Here is a 17529-nt window from a genome sequence, read left to right on the forward strand (position 1 = left end):
AATGTCACAAAATGAAGCCGATAAAGTAGGTTAAAAATCAAAAGGTGATCTATCCAATCTGCTCTCGAAGGCTCCTGGCACACCACTAGAATATTTCCATACACTGCCAAATACAAGACATTTCCATGTTTGTGGATATGTGTGCAACACAATGCTTAATTTGAGGTGGTGGTTTCTGGTACTCAGCGCTGGCACTCAATCATCAACACCAATGCTTTTCATGAGTACCAGTTAAGGACACAATAATTTATAGTAGGCACGGGGAGATTAAGTGAATTTGCCCAGAATCACAGGATGTTGAGACAGTGTCAAGATTCAAACCTGGTTCCCCAGCTCCGAAATCAGCAGTTCTGCCCATTACACCATATCCTCTCCCCACTTTCATGGTTAGTAGTTGGTTCTGTTTTAGGCTGCGCTAACAGAAGAATTGGGTTGGTGCAAGTTGCCTCCTGACGAGAGCCTCAGCACTTATTTTTTTTTTAATTAATCACCAGTGCAACACATTTGTGTCAATTAACTCGTCATAAAAAAGTAGGTGAAAGCTGAACGCTCTTATAATCATCGTAGTGTGAATTAAAATCTCACAAACTATTACTGTAGGTTTGCTTTTAAAGCTGTGTGCAAATTAGCACCCCCAGATAAAGTTAGGTTGACGACTCCTTGTGGTGTGCCCTGAAGGGTGAGATCAGGGAATTGGGAGAGAGACCCTCATGGCAATAGCCTGGACCGGGGGAGGAGGGGGCGGAACAAGACTGGGACTGCCCTGCGTAAAGAGCCTGTTGTACAGGAATTGCATGGGGTTCAGGAAAGGCTGTGTTGAGATTTGAGCTCAGTAGTGCCCACAGTGGGGATGTGCAGTGACCGATCCCAGCTATTCCTGTTGGTGAACTGATGAGTACCATCATGGTAAGTAAGGGCTGCAGGGTGGCAGTTTGTTGTCTTTTTCTCAGGATTTGTTACCAGTCACTATATGGCCCCATGCCCTTGAGGTAGGTGTTATTGTTTTATGGTCAATGGATGGGGGAGCTCTGGATATGTCCTCCTAACAGATAGGCACGTCAGTCTTGCTTGCTCACTATGCCAGCTTACCAGCTTCTTCTTGCCATTTTCCATACCTTTATAGTTGGCTAGGTTCTTCTGCCTCCCCAGTTTGTGACCGAGTTCTCTTGGGAATGATTCCCTGTTGTTGAATGAGTTTGCCACACTTTTTCTGTCTCAGGTTATGTAATAAGTGAAACATCACCTATGAAGCCAGGTCAGAAGTTTGAGATTCCCCCCACCCCCTCCCTTGGATTTGCTTATGTTTTGGGAAAACCTAGCCCTTTTAACTGATGGGCTTCTCATGACCCCTTATTCTAACCTCAGTCTCTGCTGATCAACCAATATCTGCCACTGCATTCCAGGAAGAATACAGTAAACAGGCTATGCTCCACGGGAGGGGCAAGAACAATGCTGAACAACCTAGAACAAATAAAGGCAGCAAATAGAAAGTATGCAAATGTGAGTTCAAAACACTAAGGGGGTCATTAGGATCGCGGACGGACTTGAGTCCGCCCGCGACCCCTGAGGAGGAGGGAACGTCCGCAAGGGCTGCGGCGTTCCCTCCGAGTAGATTAGGATGTGACCGCCAGGGTGGCAGTCACATCCTCTATCTTTAACATTGGGGCGGGTGCAGCTTCAAGCTGCACCCACCGCAATGTTAAAAATGCATGCATCGCATTTGCATGCACAAAGTAGCAGGCACTGCGCAGTGCCTGCCACTTTGTGCATGCAAATGCAGGAGGGTACCATAGGTACCCCCCATGTGCACCCCCCACCTTCACCCAGGGGGCCCGCAATGGGCCCCCGAAGTGAAAGTTCGTATGCTTTTACATGGCGGAAAAGCCTCCGTGGAAAAGCATGTATTCACCACCATCCTACTATGGCTGGGGGTGTCTGATAGACACTGCCAGCCATGTTAGAGCTTTTCCGCCGCGGTTGTAAGGCGACCGCGGCGGAAAAACTGCGGACTGAATTCCAGACCCACCACCCATCCTAATTTGGCGGTGGGTCTTTGGAGGCTCTGCAGCGTTTGTACCTCATCGGAAAAACCGCTATCATAATCGGCCCCTAAGCCAATGGTAACCAATGGGTGGCATGCATCCTTAGGTCAGCTTTCAGAATGTCCTCATGAAGTCTTTAGCAACTAGACCGCTGCACTGTCTGGAAGGATTTGACCTAAAAAAAATAGTGATGACTTTTTAAAGATCCAACAGGAAGTGAGAGCCAGAAATCCACGTTTGGTTTCTTATCGAGGTTTGTTGTTTGACGTGCATGAGAAACGTTCAGCCTTTCTGGCTTTTTTTTGTCCACTGCATTATATATGATATTCAAGAAGGGCCTGTGTATCGTCTTGACAGTTATCATCAATATTTACTGGCAGTCTAGTATTCTTGTGACATAATGTGTGGTAACTTTGTAAGTAGTCTCCGGGAGCTACATATATTCATTTGTTAAGTGTACTGTGAAAACCGTATGTTTGTTCACTTGACAGTGGCTCTTGATTTTATATACATTTTCGCTTTGATGAGGCACTTTCAGAACAGAGTTACATTAGGCACTCTGTCAGCAGTATCTTGCTTCGAGTTATAATTAAACAACATATTATGTATGACCTACTTTCGATATGCAGGCGACAGTTCTACCTGAGGGATCTGGTGACCGCATCAACAGCAAATGTTGCTTCAGAGTTTGCAAAGGGCTGTCCCGCCGTTCCAATCATCTAGTATATGTACTTCACCTCCGCTACATCCTTCTGCTTTGCCGTGCAATCTCCTCTGCAACCTTACCTAGCTGCCATGCTAGACTCTTTTACTAGAAGCTTATAGACGGGGTGGAGGGGTGTTGATCTCTTACCCCCACCGCCCCCTCCCTGATAAAGAGCAATCTATATTTATATCATCATATCAAGTTGTTGTCATCCCTCTCTTAACACTATTGACAATGGGATGTTGTTGGTGATGGACACATAAGGTTGCCAGTGCTCTGCTGTTGCTTACGGCTATCATGTTTACTCAATGAGATGCCAAACATTGAAGGCCAGGCAGCACCTTTCCAGTGTGAGCAACCTGTGCTGCCTTTGCATCACTGGTATAACCAGGAACGGGTCCCGAGGTTGGCATAAGTGCAGTGCATAACTCGAAAGGTGACTATGCTCTCTGCAAGACTTTACATTTGAGATGCTGGTGAAACTACACTAATGAGTGACGGGGACACTCAAGGGAAAAATAATGACTTATGCAATTTCCATTAAAAAGCAGCAGAGCTACCCACGCCTATTTTCTGCAACTGTACCAAGCCACTTGACCCATGTATATTAAAGTTACTTTTCCCTCATCTAACTCTGATGCCTTGAGCTTGGTTAACCTTTATCTGAGTGCTTGAAAACAACACCACATTCTAGGGTCGTAAGCTCAGTTGTCTGTAACCTTTTTTTTTTTTTCATTCAATCTTCTGTTCACTATAAGATTCATGTCCTAATCCAGATAACTCTTGTGAGACCTCCCCCCCCCCCCTTAAGGTTCCTTCCAAGTGTCGAGGACTATGGTGATATCACTTGGGGGGGCAGAACTCACAGCAGGCAGCGCCTAGGTGCTGGGTTAAGAATGGTTTGAGCCATTTATGTCTCTGAGGCTATGATCAGGGACATAAATGGGAAGTAGCCCTTGTAGTCACTCTGGTGGTCCTGGCTTCAAGATTCAGGTCCATTCCTTCTCAGGTAGCAGGGAAGCGAATTCACAGTTCTTTTTGCAAAGCAGCGTAGCAGTCCTTCCGGATCTTCCACAGATCCATGGGTTTACTGAAAAGTTGGGTCTGAGGGTCCAATATTTATAACTGTTGCCCACTTTGAAGTAGGAAAAGGTTCTGTAGGTTCCCACTTCCATAGGTGTTTGGAATCTCCAACCTCCCTGCTCTGGCCCCAGCTTGTCTGAGGACTCAAAAAACTGGCGTCAAACTCTATGTGAGAAAGCTCACGCAGAGGCATTGTGATGTGCAGGTGTGGTATTGATATTGAAAGATTTATAAAGCACACAAAGGTCAGAGGCGTAGGTGACTGCCCCCCTCATTAAGTGAGAGGTGTCTCAACCTGCCAACACCTATTTCCCCTTTGTCTCACTGTCTGGGAGCAATACACAAAGACCAGCTGCTACACCTAGTCATATGACCCAGGATACAGTTTGCAGGCACCACATTTTTAGGACAAGAAAATGCTTATATTCGAATAGTATATCTTCTAGACTATTAGTATCCAAATAGTATATATGAGTTAAAAACATAGAAGTGTTTAAAACACACATTTCTTGTGGTCCATAATATCATATTGCAGTTGCAATCACAAAACCTCATTGTCAAAAATCTTTTGCAACAACAAAAAAAAGTGAAATAATTTTGTACTGCAAGAGATTTTTTTTTTTTAAACAGATTTTATTTGTCTGGACACACATATATAATGCATAGCTCCGACCTCCGGAATCTGCTGCAAGCATTAGTGTTGCAACAATAGTGTTTACAGACTTTTATGAGAAACAAAAAACACCCCCATCCCCCAATCTCTCCCCCCAGTTACACTGCTGCCAATATCCAAATACAATGAAACATCCATGAAAAAAGACATGCCAAGTCCATCTAGACACTTCCCAGAATTGCCAAAGATCCAGGTGTCACAAGGACGGGAGGGCTGCCCTTTCAGGTGGAGGGTCCAAGTCCAGCCCTTGGTAATCGGCCCACCTCTTCCAGATTTTAAAGTGTTTACGGGGACACCCCCTGGCCATGAATATAGGTAGCTCTAGTCCCATGCAAAAGTCCATGCCATTCCTTCAGGCTGCCAGCGGCGGAGCTTGGGGCGCCTTCCAAGCTCTGGCAATGTCTCGTTTGGCCAAAGTAAGACCCAGGAGCAATAGATGACGCTTGTACCTGTTGCCCCTGACCCCTTCCATAACATGCAGCAAAGCTAGTTTGGGATCCCAAGGAAGTTCCCAGGCCAACACCTATGACAAGCATCGAAAACCCCCAATCCAGAATCTATGTAGCGCGGAGCACCCCCATGTAGTGTGTAAAAGTGTACCCACCTCCGACCCACACCTTTGACAGTCAGGGGAAACCACCATACCCGCCCTCCACAAACGCTGCCGGGTAAAATAAGTGCGATGTAGGTACTTAAATTGTATCAGTCGCAGGCGGGTGGAGATTGCTGCCGCCCTCGGGCTCGCCAAGGCCGCAGCCCAGTCCTCTTCCTCCAAGTCCCCAACATCCGCCTCCTACGCGGACTGAAGTCTGTGTAAGTCAGAGGAGCAATGATGGACTAGTGTCTGGTTTATACGTGAGATTTTCTTATCCGGAAATTCCCACATGAATAGTTTGGCCTTCAGTGGACTAAACTCGGGCAGTTGTTCCAGGTCAGTCAAGTAACGCGTCAGAGCATGTCGAAACTGGAGGTATTTAAAAAAAACTGGGAGCCCGGCATCCCGTATTAGTCTTGTAAGTTCTGAAAGGACTTCAGGGAGCAGCCAGACATCACATCGCCCAGTGTATATATTCCTGTCGCGTCCCACCCCGGAGGCCCGGTAACGCGTCCATATGGGGAAGGCAACCATTGCGCTAAAGAGGAGTTTCTTGAGTGAGCACATTCCACCATCCCATTCTGCGCAGCGCTTGCCTCCAGACGTAAAATACCACCTGTGTGGCAGAGGGAAGGCTCCTCCTGAGCGAAGCAGAGTACTGCAGCATATGTACGGACGCCGAGCCCATGAAAAACCGCTCGACCGCATAGGCCGGATCACCACTATTACTGTACCACCAGTCGTTTAAGACCAGCAGATGTGCGGCTTGGTAGTAGGAGAGCACATCCGATGTGGCTAGCCCCCGTATAGGAAGATTTAAAGCACGTCCATAACCCCACGCTCGCCATTCCCCCTTCCCACAAAAACCTCATTCAGCGCCGAGTTAATTTGTTGAAACCAGCTGGGCGGTATCCGATGTGGATTATTTTGTAATTGGTACACTAGGCGAGGGAGCGCCACCATCTTGAAGATGACTGACCTGCCATATATAGTCAATGGCATATGGGACCACACCGTCATATCTTCGCGCGTGCGATCCCATACCGGGGTGAGGTTGCGGTCCCGGGAGGCAGCCGCCTCCTCTGACAGGTACACTCCCAAGTACTTCACCCCTTCCGATGTTTTCTGGAGGCCCGACGCCCACGCTTCCACCCGCCGCTGGCCACCGAGTATCCACTATGTCGATTTACCCGGATTCCTATAGAGGCCGGAGGTTTCGCCAAAAATTTGCAGAATACGCAACAACCGTGGCCCCGAGCGATCCAAATCAGTGAGGAAAAACAAAACCTCGTCAGCGTACTTTGCTATTTTATCAGCCAGTCCCGCAGACCACCGAAAGCCTTTGAGTTGGGCATCTATGCGCACCCACGCCACAAGGTGCTCCATGGCGAGCGCAACCAAGTACGGGGAGAGGGGACCGCCCTGATGCGTACCCCGCCGAACCTAAAAAAACTCTAGAGCCCGCGCCCCCAACGTGCACCGAGGCCGTAAGATAAGTGTATAGCAGCTGTACATACGCCAGGAAGCGCGGACCCAAGTTGAGGCGTCGCAATAAGGCAAACAAATATGTCCAGCTCAGCAAATCGAAAGCGCGGTCCATATCTGCCAAGAACAGCGCTGCCTGCTCCTCCATGCGGATATCGCGACATGGGCGTGCCGAATATTGTGACGAGTAGCCCTCTGAGGCATAAAGCCCGCCTGGTCCGGGTGGACCAGGTTCATAATGTGCGGCTTGAGCCTATTGGCCAGAGCTTTAGCCAGGACCTTAGCTTCCGTATTAAGCATCGGGCGGTAGGACGCATGACTCTCGGGTCTACCCGGCTTAAAAAAACCACTACTTCCGTGTGTCTCCAATCCGGAGGGAGCACACCGCTCTTGCGTGCCTCTTCCACCACCGGACGAAGGCGCGGACCCAGCTGCACATGGAACGGCCAGAACAATTTGCATGGGAAACCGTTGGGACCCGGCACCTTGCCGGGATGCAGCTCACCCAGGGCCGCGCCCAATTCGTCATCAGACAGAGGCCTGTCCAAGAGTTCCCGCACATCGTCCGAGACCGCACGCGGGGGAAGGTCATCAATAAATCGCTGGATCATATCGGCCGCCAAGCACTCCTGAGGCGCATATAGCTCCTCATAATGCACAGCAAAGCTCTCCGCGATCGCTGGGGGCTCAAGTATAGGTACCCCTCCGGGGTATAAAATCTGAGGCAATGGTTGGGCATGTAAAGTGTCCTGACACAGGCGGTGTAGCATCTTGCACGATTTGTCCCCCCACTGGTACACAAGACTACGAGTGGCCAGCCAAGCCTGCCGTGCCTCCTCCATCAAAACCGCTGTATATTGTTGTTGGGCCAGGGCCAACTGTCATCTGGCGGGTCCGCCGCCACCTCCCGACCTCTACGCTCCAATTCCTCCAGAGGTGCATCGCGATGCACCAAATCTCTCTGCTGCTCTTTACGTGCCGCCGCGCACCAGGAAATATCTACTCCTCGCATAGTGGGTTTTAAGGCCTCCCAAAGGGTAGTCGGGGAGTTCACGGAGCCCATGTTGGCTGTCCGATATTGATCAAGTTCCCTGGTCATATGCTCCCTGTAGTCGTCCTGCAGCAGGTGCCACCCAGACATGCGCCATCGAAACGACTGCCTGGCCGGGCCTATGCTAAATGTGAGGGCTACCGGTGAATGATCAGACAAGGCCCTCGGCAGAATATCCGCCGACAGGAACAAAAGATTTTTTAGAGCTATTATTGTTTGTATTGTTAACATGAAGATAATGATGGGTATAATGGCAAGGTTTTGTGATTGCAGGTGCAGTAGGGTATGATGGACTACAAGAAATGTGTGTTCTAAAGCCGTGCGTGTTATTAACTTGTGTATACTATTTAATGTGTAAATGGTAGATTTCACTATAAGAGTTTTTAAATAAAAAAATAAAGAAATATGACTGTCTCCTTAGTATTAAAAAAAGTGTTGTATAGTTTTTATTGTGGTAGAAGCGTTCACTATATTCATTACTTAGTGCATCTCAATTGAGCCCAGGGCAGAAAAAACTGAGGTTGGTATGGAAGTGAGGTTACACAAAGGGAGCTTCTTTTGGTTGTGACCTCTGGCCATCACCTGTGACTGGTGCCTTGCCCTGGTCAGTCATGCTCGGCTTTCTAAGATTTAAGATAAGCAAGTGTACAGCTATTAGCAATGGAGGTGGGTCAAGGTACAAATGATGGGAACCATAACCCCCGCCTGAAACCGGAAATGCACATGAGGGATATGATAAGAAAGCACTGAGGGACATGGAGATGCTGTACACCATTGTTGACTGCCTGTCCAAATATGGCATTTAAATCTGGCTGCAGACCCCTTTAACTTAACACAGTCTGTGTCTTGCCTGAACATTGAACCGAGAGGATAGCTTGTTGTGCCTAATGGAGAATTCTGCTTCTGAGAATGAGATCTGTCTTCCTAAATGTTAGGGGCTCAACAACCTTGTTATGAGGCAACAAATCATTCAGTTTTCAGAACATGGTACAGATCAGCATAGTCAATAGGCAAGTGTTTAGAATGTTAGATTATAACCGTGGAAGGACCAGTGTATTGATTTCACCACCTGTATACGTCTTCACTAAACTGAGATCGTTGCTTTTATGTTTTTTTGGACGAAAGGAAGTAACTCGAACCTGGAGGGTGAATCTTGCGTTTTGGTCCCGGAGCCGTGCAGTGTTTGTTTGTCTCTGATATAGAATAGTTTCTGGTTTTTTACTTGATGGTAAATCTCAGTTACTGGAAAATATGTCTACTCCTGGTTGACACAAATGGCCCCTAGTTGTGGGATTTAAACCAAGTGCCTTTAAGTGGACCTGGTTTTAAGAGCAGACCAAGAATGTTTATTGCTATACCAAAAGCTTTGAGTCACGGTGATGCCTTCCAACATGGACATTGAATGTTCAAGAGAAGATTGAGTTTACCTGGTTATGGTGTGAGAATGCCCTTGTGTGCCACACTCCTGGCATTTGGCACTGCAAAAATGATGGTATTGACATGGCAGCAACTCTACTGCAGTGTGCATCTTTGGGTTGATTTTGTATACAAATGGACCTCCTCCTAGTGAAGTGGCACATTACACTGTTAATAATATAGGCTTAGAGCTCCGAGGTCGTTGTATGGGAAATTGATTCGGTGGAATGTGCACATATTGAAGGTAATTGTATTGCGGAGGGTAGAACAGTCATGACACTCTGTGATGTTACAGGCTGAGGCTTGAACTGTAACGATTCTGTTTGTAATCTGACATATAGTTGAAATTATGACGCTGAATTTCTGGTGTACAGTAGGAGTCCAGTAATCGGTTTGGTTTTATAGAATGTTTTTTAATGCTAAATAGCGATTATGGAAAGTACACCGTAGTTTACAATCTTTCCGGTGCTCGTTTTTCTGTTCCCGCCATGCCATTGCGTTTGTGTTGTCCATATGTGCAACCGGTGAATGAATGTCAAGTCAATACTTCAAATGCTTGTCTTGACCAGGCTGCCGTGACCTTCATTCATGCATGTCGCAGCCTTTCATAGTCCTAACTTCTAATCACTCATTAATTGTGTATCTCGAATGCACGACAGGGTTCCAGCAGCTGCTAGTGGTTCTGCCCCATTACCTTTAGTTGTTTACAACTGTAAAAGGCTCCCTCTACTCCGGGGACTTCGACGTCAGCAGCCACATTCCCATCATCAGTCTGTTCAGAACTGCTTTAATATGGTGCACAAAGCATTTCTTTAACGTTAAGTGCTGCTTTTATACTAAGCAGACATAGAAACCTGTGCTCAACCCGTCAAACAATCCGTGTTCTGAAAGTGCATGTGTAGAATGTTTGTACTTAAAATGTATAGAGACCTTTGTTCTATGACACTTCCTTCTGTCAATCTTTCGTTCTCATTTACAAGGAACTAAACTGTCAGTCGCACCCACCCTCCGCTCTATATATAGGTGTACTATTCAACTTACAAAACTGCATGTCTCACTTCTAAGCCCTTACAGAATAATACACGCTTTACTTCACTCAAACAATTACAGTTGTCGGGAAAAAACACTTTAAGAAGCCTGTTTTCGAAAAGACCTAGGCCCTCCATTGCACCATCTAAAGGCAGTGCCAGAGAGTACGAAGTGCTTTTCCTACAGACTTACTCTTTTGATTGAAAATGTTGGGACCACTTACTAAGTCTGACGTAACGCATTCCAAGCTTTAATTCCTCACTGAACGTGTATACTCCTCTTTCTTCCCTTAATGCTGTAGACCTCTGGCTCGATTCGCTACATACAGTCCATACTACATTACTATTGTACCTGCTTTGTTTATGGTCCATTCCAAAACATGGAGTCTTGGTCTGACGTGTATTATTTGTTTAAGATGGATAAAGGATTCTCACCCTGTCTATAATGCATTACCCTCAACTTTTGTGTTGCCTATGATGTATCTACCCTTATTTTTCGTTTGGGGTTAGCTAAGACCATTTGGTTTTAGGAAAATTATAAGTGTAATATACGCACTTACAAGGCTTTCAGCCAACCCTCTTCATTGGACTATCATTGTCATTCTCATTTTTCTTTTGCCTGTTTCAACAACATGGCACAGAAGATTAGCCCGCTCCAGAGAGATGGCATTATTCACTTTTACAAAGACCCATCCACACACAAAGGCCCTCATTACGGCGATAGTCAGAAAGCCTCCGACCACAGTTCAGAGGCTTTCCGAGTATCAAAGTGCTTTCAGTTTCGATCGCCATATTCCAATACAGGCGGTCAAAAGTGAAACCGGCTGTCATTCCGGCTGGGTTCCAATGGGTTCAAGGAAGCCCGTCCGAGTCGGAGGCCTGCCCGTAATCCCTATGGACAGCGTTTCTGCTGTAGGGATTGCGATATAGGTTTCCGACAGGCTTTCCATGTTGGGCATTGTGACATGGAAAACCGTCAGAAAGTGACAATGGGGGGACCCAAGTAGGGTCCCCTTCACCCTGAAGCCTCCAGTTGGGGGTCGAGGGGGCACTTATGGTGCCTCTCTATTAATCCCGGCAGTATATGCCAGACACCGTGAGGTGCCTACCACGCGGTGTAGGGATGAACAGATTCTCCCATTTCTCTATGGAAGCTTGTGTTACGGCTGCAGCACAAGCTTCCATAGACAAATGGGAGTATGCAACTGCACCATGTGTGGTCGCATTGTAATCGTGGTGTCGGGACAGCTGTCCTGAGACCTCAACGGTGTCCCTGACATCTTAATTAGTCCCAAAGTTATTCCCTTAAGTGCTAGGGACTAATATGGCAATGTATGTTTTGTGAGATCCAAAAATATTTTTGCTCCGAGCTAAGGATTTTGTTTAGTCTGTTGAAGACCTGGTAGATTCACCAACAATAAAGGATGGCTAAACCATGAAAAAACAATCATTGGCTAGGCCAAATGGCGGGCACCCAGCAACGACCTGTTAGTGTTGCCGCTGCTACTACACAGTAATATTTTTGTCAAATGAACCAACTATTGTCTATATTATTTTACATTGGGCTACTGTACCTTGATATTTTTAAAATGTAGTGTTAAACTACTGAATAGTAAAGGAAATAAACTAACTTGCATGTAACAAAAAAGCAGAATTCTGCTCATGGTGGTAAATAAACAATAACTGAGAATAAAAATCATGAGCAGTTCTCTGATGTATAGTGATGGAGTACAGCATGAAACTAGTAGTGTAGCGTGGGATAGAAATTGATTTTAAGCAGCAGTGTGAACAAAGAATTTTGTAAATTGGCTTTTGAGTTGTACGTGAGTGTAGCCCAGGTGGATGACACCTTATGTCAACACCCCCTAGGAGAGATGAAAGGACGGCGGTGGGATATGGTCCCGACATTGTAAACTGTTCAAAATGGACCAATCCAGAAAAGCCCTGAGCAACAAATGGCAGTAGACTTCTTACCCTCACCGTTGCAGCCACGGCTCGCTCTGCCACAGATTTCCAGCCAGTTTCAAAGCTCAGTTCGTGGGTTTCTGTTTAACAAACCATTCGCGGCTTTTTTGGTCACTGACTAGATGTAAAGTAAAAAAAAGAAGCACTTTTTAACACAAAATATACACTTATTGTACTATCACTGCGAGGCAGGTAAGTGTGTACCTAGCTTGACTCAGGGGTACCGTCGAGACCTTAAAATAAAACTGACTGTAGTTTGTCTGTTTGGTGAAAAACAGTGATGTAGTCCGTGAAGATATCTGTCGGAGGTTAAACTCTAAGCAGATTATTTACTGGGATGAGAAGCTGTGGAAGAAAGCCAGCCGAAAATAAGCCATCTTTGTAGATGTCCTTTTATGAAAGTCAGCGACTTATCTCTGCTCAAACACATTGCATTTGCATGTGTTGGTAATAGCTATGCGGGGATACCTTCGAAAGGTGTTTCTATTGAACACATTTAGTGATGCCCTAGTGCTTGCAACAGTGCTGTCATTTATGGTGAACTTTGAGAAGTCATCAGTGATGCCCAAGGCAGCATGCCAATACGACATGAGCTATGATTAAATTACTTTACATTTTGTTGCTTTGCGCTTTTAAAACAAATACAACTGTTTAGTGGTCATATGAGTACATATTTATGTGTTATTGTCTTAGGCTATATTTAAAATAAAAGCAATCTTTTGTTGAACCTAAACAAGCTACCCTTAAAGTATGCTGTTACACATTATAGAAGCATTCGAAGTTTGGGTAGGTAGCGAAATGTGCTTCTGTGTTTCATTTAATTCCTTAGGTTGGTTTCACTCCAGCCGAGGGTAAGTCCAGAGCTGTACATTGATTTACACCGACTATATCATTTAGGGAGATGTGTACATTCACACATTCACCAAGATGTATTGGGTGGATTCTTAAAGCAGGAGCAATGACAAGTTTGTCTGAAGGGTTTTTGAAAACCAACTGTATGCTCTATATTTAAGTGATAACACACAACAGCAACACCCGACTAGTGTGGGACTGATTCATTACATTGACATACCCACTATCTGGAGTTCAACAGAGCTCTAGTAAACATGGCGTTTGTTTGAATATGGCCCTTAAGGGTGGTGTTTCCCTACTATCCGAACATTAGGTCATGACTTGCAAGTGTTTTTCTTGAAAGGCATTTGTTGGGATAGAACTGTCTGCTGCGTGGCATACAGGTGTGCTCCCAAATGCAGGTTCATCTGTCGTCGTGGCTTTTATTTTGGCCCTGATGTCACCCTAATCTAGCATGTGCACAGAACTCGATGCCTGTCCCTGAATATGGGAGTTCCAGGACCTGTCCTGTGACCTGGAGAATCTCATGAGGCCTCTTATTGGACAAATGAGAGAGGACCTCTGTCCCTGTCCTGAGTGTAAAGCATAAAGGGGGAGGGGGCAGGAGAGGGCTAGAGTGTTTTTAGTTGGATGGTGTGACAAGATTTATTTTATATCCAAGTCATCAAGAGTTGCCTACTGGCCCAATCGTGCAAAGTTCCGCTGTTATGTGAATTCCCAGAACCCTTTTCTGATATCCTGTGCTCATGTCCAGTATGTGTAGTGTGCGTGAAGGCTCATGTGTATGAGTCAGAGTAGTGAAGTCAGTGCAATTTGTTGTTGATGTCCTTGTTTTGGCATGGCACAAGACAGAAGATGACTGCTTCCATATACAACACTAATGTAATGTATTGCCTGTATTATTGTGACTGAAGGGTGGAGATCCAGGCACTGATGTTTAGCCCAAATGGAACATCTGCCAAAAAGTGGCAAATGTCCTGTCCACCCTACTGTGTGTGTATAGGGCATCCCCCACTTTTTGGGGCAGGTCAAGTATCTGCTAAACTTTAAATAAGGCCATTCGTATCCATTGCAGATCAGTCACAGAATTTCGTGTTGCGGTTTTTCATTTGGCCCATCTACATGTGTTTTAGGGTTGTTAGGTTTTGTCAACTTTCTTAATCCTAACAATCGCACTTAACGAATTAAGAAAATTGATTGCTATGATAGGCAAATGATCTAGATAGTAGCACCACCGTTAATGACCCTTATTTCTTTTCTTGTCAGCGGACGGACCCACAGCTCCTTGCCCAGTTCTACTACGCCGATGAAGAACTAAATCAAGTTGCCGCAGAGCTGGACAGCTTGGATGGAAGGAAAGACCCTCAGAGATGCACACTCCTGGTCAACCAGTTCCGTTCTTGTCAGGTAATGAAGGTCTCACAATGTAATCTGAGAGGACTCGTGGCTTTTGTCTTACCTGTAATATGTAGCAGGAACTGTCCTTTCTGTGGAGTTTATATTCAATGCTTCAAGTCCAGAATTTGCGTTGTTTTTCTCCTGAGGTGTACCTTTGTGGACTATGAAAGCTGAAAACCACCGTGGTGCTGAAGCCAAATAATCTACACTAAGCTTGATAACAAGACTGGGTAATTTATCAGTCGGTTAACTGATATGTCAAGGGAAAAGAATGACTTCATTTAAAAGCAAGTGCCTACGACTGGCCGAACTCCAAATGGAGGAAGGGCACCCTGAGCTGATCTGGGGGCTCTTCTGTTCAATACAGATAATGCCTGCCTTGGCAGATAATATGGGGCTATGAGATGTTTGAGGAATGTGAAGGGTTCTCTTTAAATACTCCAAGTACCTATTTGGTAAAAAACAGAACCTCTGTATATTTGTCAATGGCACTTTTTCCTGACTTTTGCCACAGCGAGCTCTTTTACTGGGGGAGAAAAGGAAAATCTGATGAGATTGAAGAGCTGACCAATAGAAATTGGAGCACATTTCAAATAAAGTGGTGTCTCAAGTCACGTTTCTTGACCTAATCGATTCCTGGTTTGTGGGTAACATTTACTAAAGTTTACATTTCATATGCATCTTTCTTTTTGGAACCTAGTGCTCTGGCCTATGTTATCCAAGGAGGATTTCCGGAAGAGACTGCTGGTAAGGGTACAGAATGGCTGGTTATTTGATTTCATGAAACCTATTTCTATTTAGAATTTGCAGTTGCAGTATCAGGAAAGAAAAGAAATGGCCCCTTCAAAAAACTGCGCGTAATACATAGATGTAAAAATGCGAGCAGAGATTTACTTATCCTCTTGAATGTACTTTATATTCACCAGCATTGCAGTTGTATGCCTGGAAAGCTGCGGCAGGCACTGGTTTCCAGACGTACCAAATGGAAGGGAATGTGAGGTGACATGGCTCCGGCCTACGATTACTAATGTGTGGAGCACTCGTAGCATAGATGATATGATCTGGATCATTTTCCCTGTACTTGTTTGTTTTAACCAAGTCCCAGAGTTTGCTCTGTGTTAGTAAAAGTGTTTTACTTCTTTAAAGTTAGCTGCTTTACTGTATAATTGAAATGAAATGGGGAGTTCATTTTCAACATTTCAGTTCCTCCGAATTCTATCTCCAATTTCTGGCAGCCTCTCCAGCCTTATCAAGAAAAGAGTTAGCTGTATTTATGTAACTCGTGGGAAGTTTGTCAAGGTAACCCTGGGATATTTGAGCTTTTACATTACTTATTTGCAAATGTGTCACATCCTGTCTCTTTTATAGTAGTAGAAAGCCTCTACTTCTCCCAGTATCTTGGAGAGGGTTTGAATTAGGCCCCTAGTGAAGATGATATGGGCTCATCACCAGAGCAAACAACAAGGGTGAAAGCGGGCAACCCTGCTTGGTGCCCCTCTGAATTGGAAATGGGTCTGAGAGCACATTTCCTCTGACCTGAACCCATGGGGCAGCGTACAGGGTCTCATATACAGCCGCATAGTGGTATTTGATTTAGGTAACATGACGCCACATAGAATAATTGCACAAAATATTTTAAAGAACCCAATATTTGACGGTGCTACAAGGTCAAGAGAACCCTCCCACTCCTCAGGATAGGCCTCGGCCTTTTGGAACAAATGACACTCCTTAGCACACGTATCACTTTTAAAGTAACATAGGTATGTAACTCGTTTCCACAAATTCAAACATAAATAATGTGCAAGAGATTAATCTTTCTTCTTCTTTGTTGGTCACTTTATTGTGTGCAAGTCTTCCCAGATATTTCTCTACAGCCAACACGTGTTTGTCGCAAACGGGAGGTCGTCCCGCAACTTTCTCAAGGCTGTGTGATTTAGAAAAAGACACAAAAAAGACCAGTATATATATATTGGGAGAAACAGTCCCATTGGTAACAAACAGCCCATACTATATCATTATCGGGAAAATCCCCAACCAGGTGTATCTCATGCTGGTGGTGGGATAAAAAATCAACACAAAAAAAACAAACCACACAATAACACAGAAAGTACCTCTGTGAAACAGTAGGTCTACGAACCTAATAGCGATGGAGATACCGAGTAAGTGTGCTTAGTTGGTGCCAGCTAAAACTCTCCCTTACTAAAGGAAGTAAGAACTCTCAGTTGATCGTGAGACGTGCGAGTCATAAAGGGGGCTAAGGATCATATTAAAATCTATAGCGTGCACTCAAGTAAATAAAAATAGTGATGTGAGTAAGTAAAACTTGGACACTAAGAGCAAGTCTTATTTGTGGTTACATAAATACCTATCTCCTGTGTGAGAACTGATTCTGTAAAAAAGCAGAAAGATTTGTATAAATCAATCCATAATTTGATATTCAATATTTGAGATTTGCTTTAAAACTAGTGCCATTAAAGAGAACCTACTTTTTATGCGGTGATAATTCCAAACCGCAATGGGTTTCTGATGTGGTAGTGTCTCCAATTCCGAACGGATTTCACTGGTTTCTATTTCTTCCAGTAACAATCCTCTCAGTTCTGCAAAAATATGAAATCACGAAATAATGCTTTTTTGGAACCGTATTTCCTACTTAAGTCACTGATAATTACTAGCAACAATGTCCTTACTTTTCTTTATTAAGTAGGCTACAGAACAACTGACGCGTTGTTTGAAGATTATAATCTGTTAAATGCACATGCAGATTGACACATCAATCGGTATGATGTATCCTAATCCTAAAATCCATGCAGTATCCTGTCTATTTGTGATACATACCAGCATAATTGAACCATAGTTACCAAAATCTGCCTTGTCATGCTATGTGTAGGGAAACATATTGTAAGCGTCATAATCCTAAATTAACGTCTTATCGCAACCATGTGTTGGTAGTTGAAAACCAACGGTTTAGGTTGAATATTAAACATTCTGAACGCTACATCTTGTTAATGTTAGAACAAGAGGTGAGACATTAAATGACAGACTCTCTCTGTGCCGTGCCCAAGTACGAGGCTCAAAGACAACAACTGGCTATAGTATGCCCCCTTAAGAATAATATATTTTAAAAATGCCATGAAGATTTGTAACAATGTTACTGTTATCGCGAACTCAACATCAAAAGATTCTAAAAATTCCCGATTCGCGCTACCACCTCAACATTAACATTAATTCTTACCTT

The 17529-nt window shown here is 44.8% G+C and overlaps 1 protein-coding gene across 3 annotated transcripts in view; it reads left to right on the forward strand.

Annotated features, from left to right (window-relative positions):
* Positions 1-17529, forward strand: part of ZFYVE28 (zinc finger FYVE-type containing 28) — an 826377-nt gene that overhangs the window by 273003 nt on the left and 535845 nt on the right. For all 3 annotated transcript variants that reach the window (XM_086964197.1, XM_086964196.1, XM_086964198.1), the window contains exon 2: positions 14163-14303. In XM_086964197.1, the coding sequence (XP_086820323.1) occupies positions 14163-14303 (141 nt within the window). The remainder of the gene's footprint in view (positions 1-14162; positions 14304-17529) is intronic.

The sequence above is a fragment of the Lissotriton vulgaris genome, chromosome 3_2 (genome assembly GCF_964263255.1).
Source record: "Lissotriton vulgaris chromosome 3_2, aLisVul1.2, whole genome shotgun sequence".
Lineage (NCBI taxonomy): Eukaryota > Metazoa > Chordata > Amphibia > Caudata > Salamandridae > Lissotriton > Lissotriton vulgaris.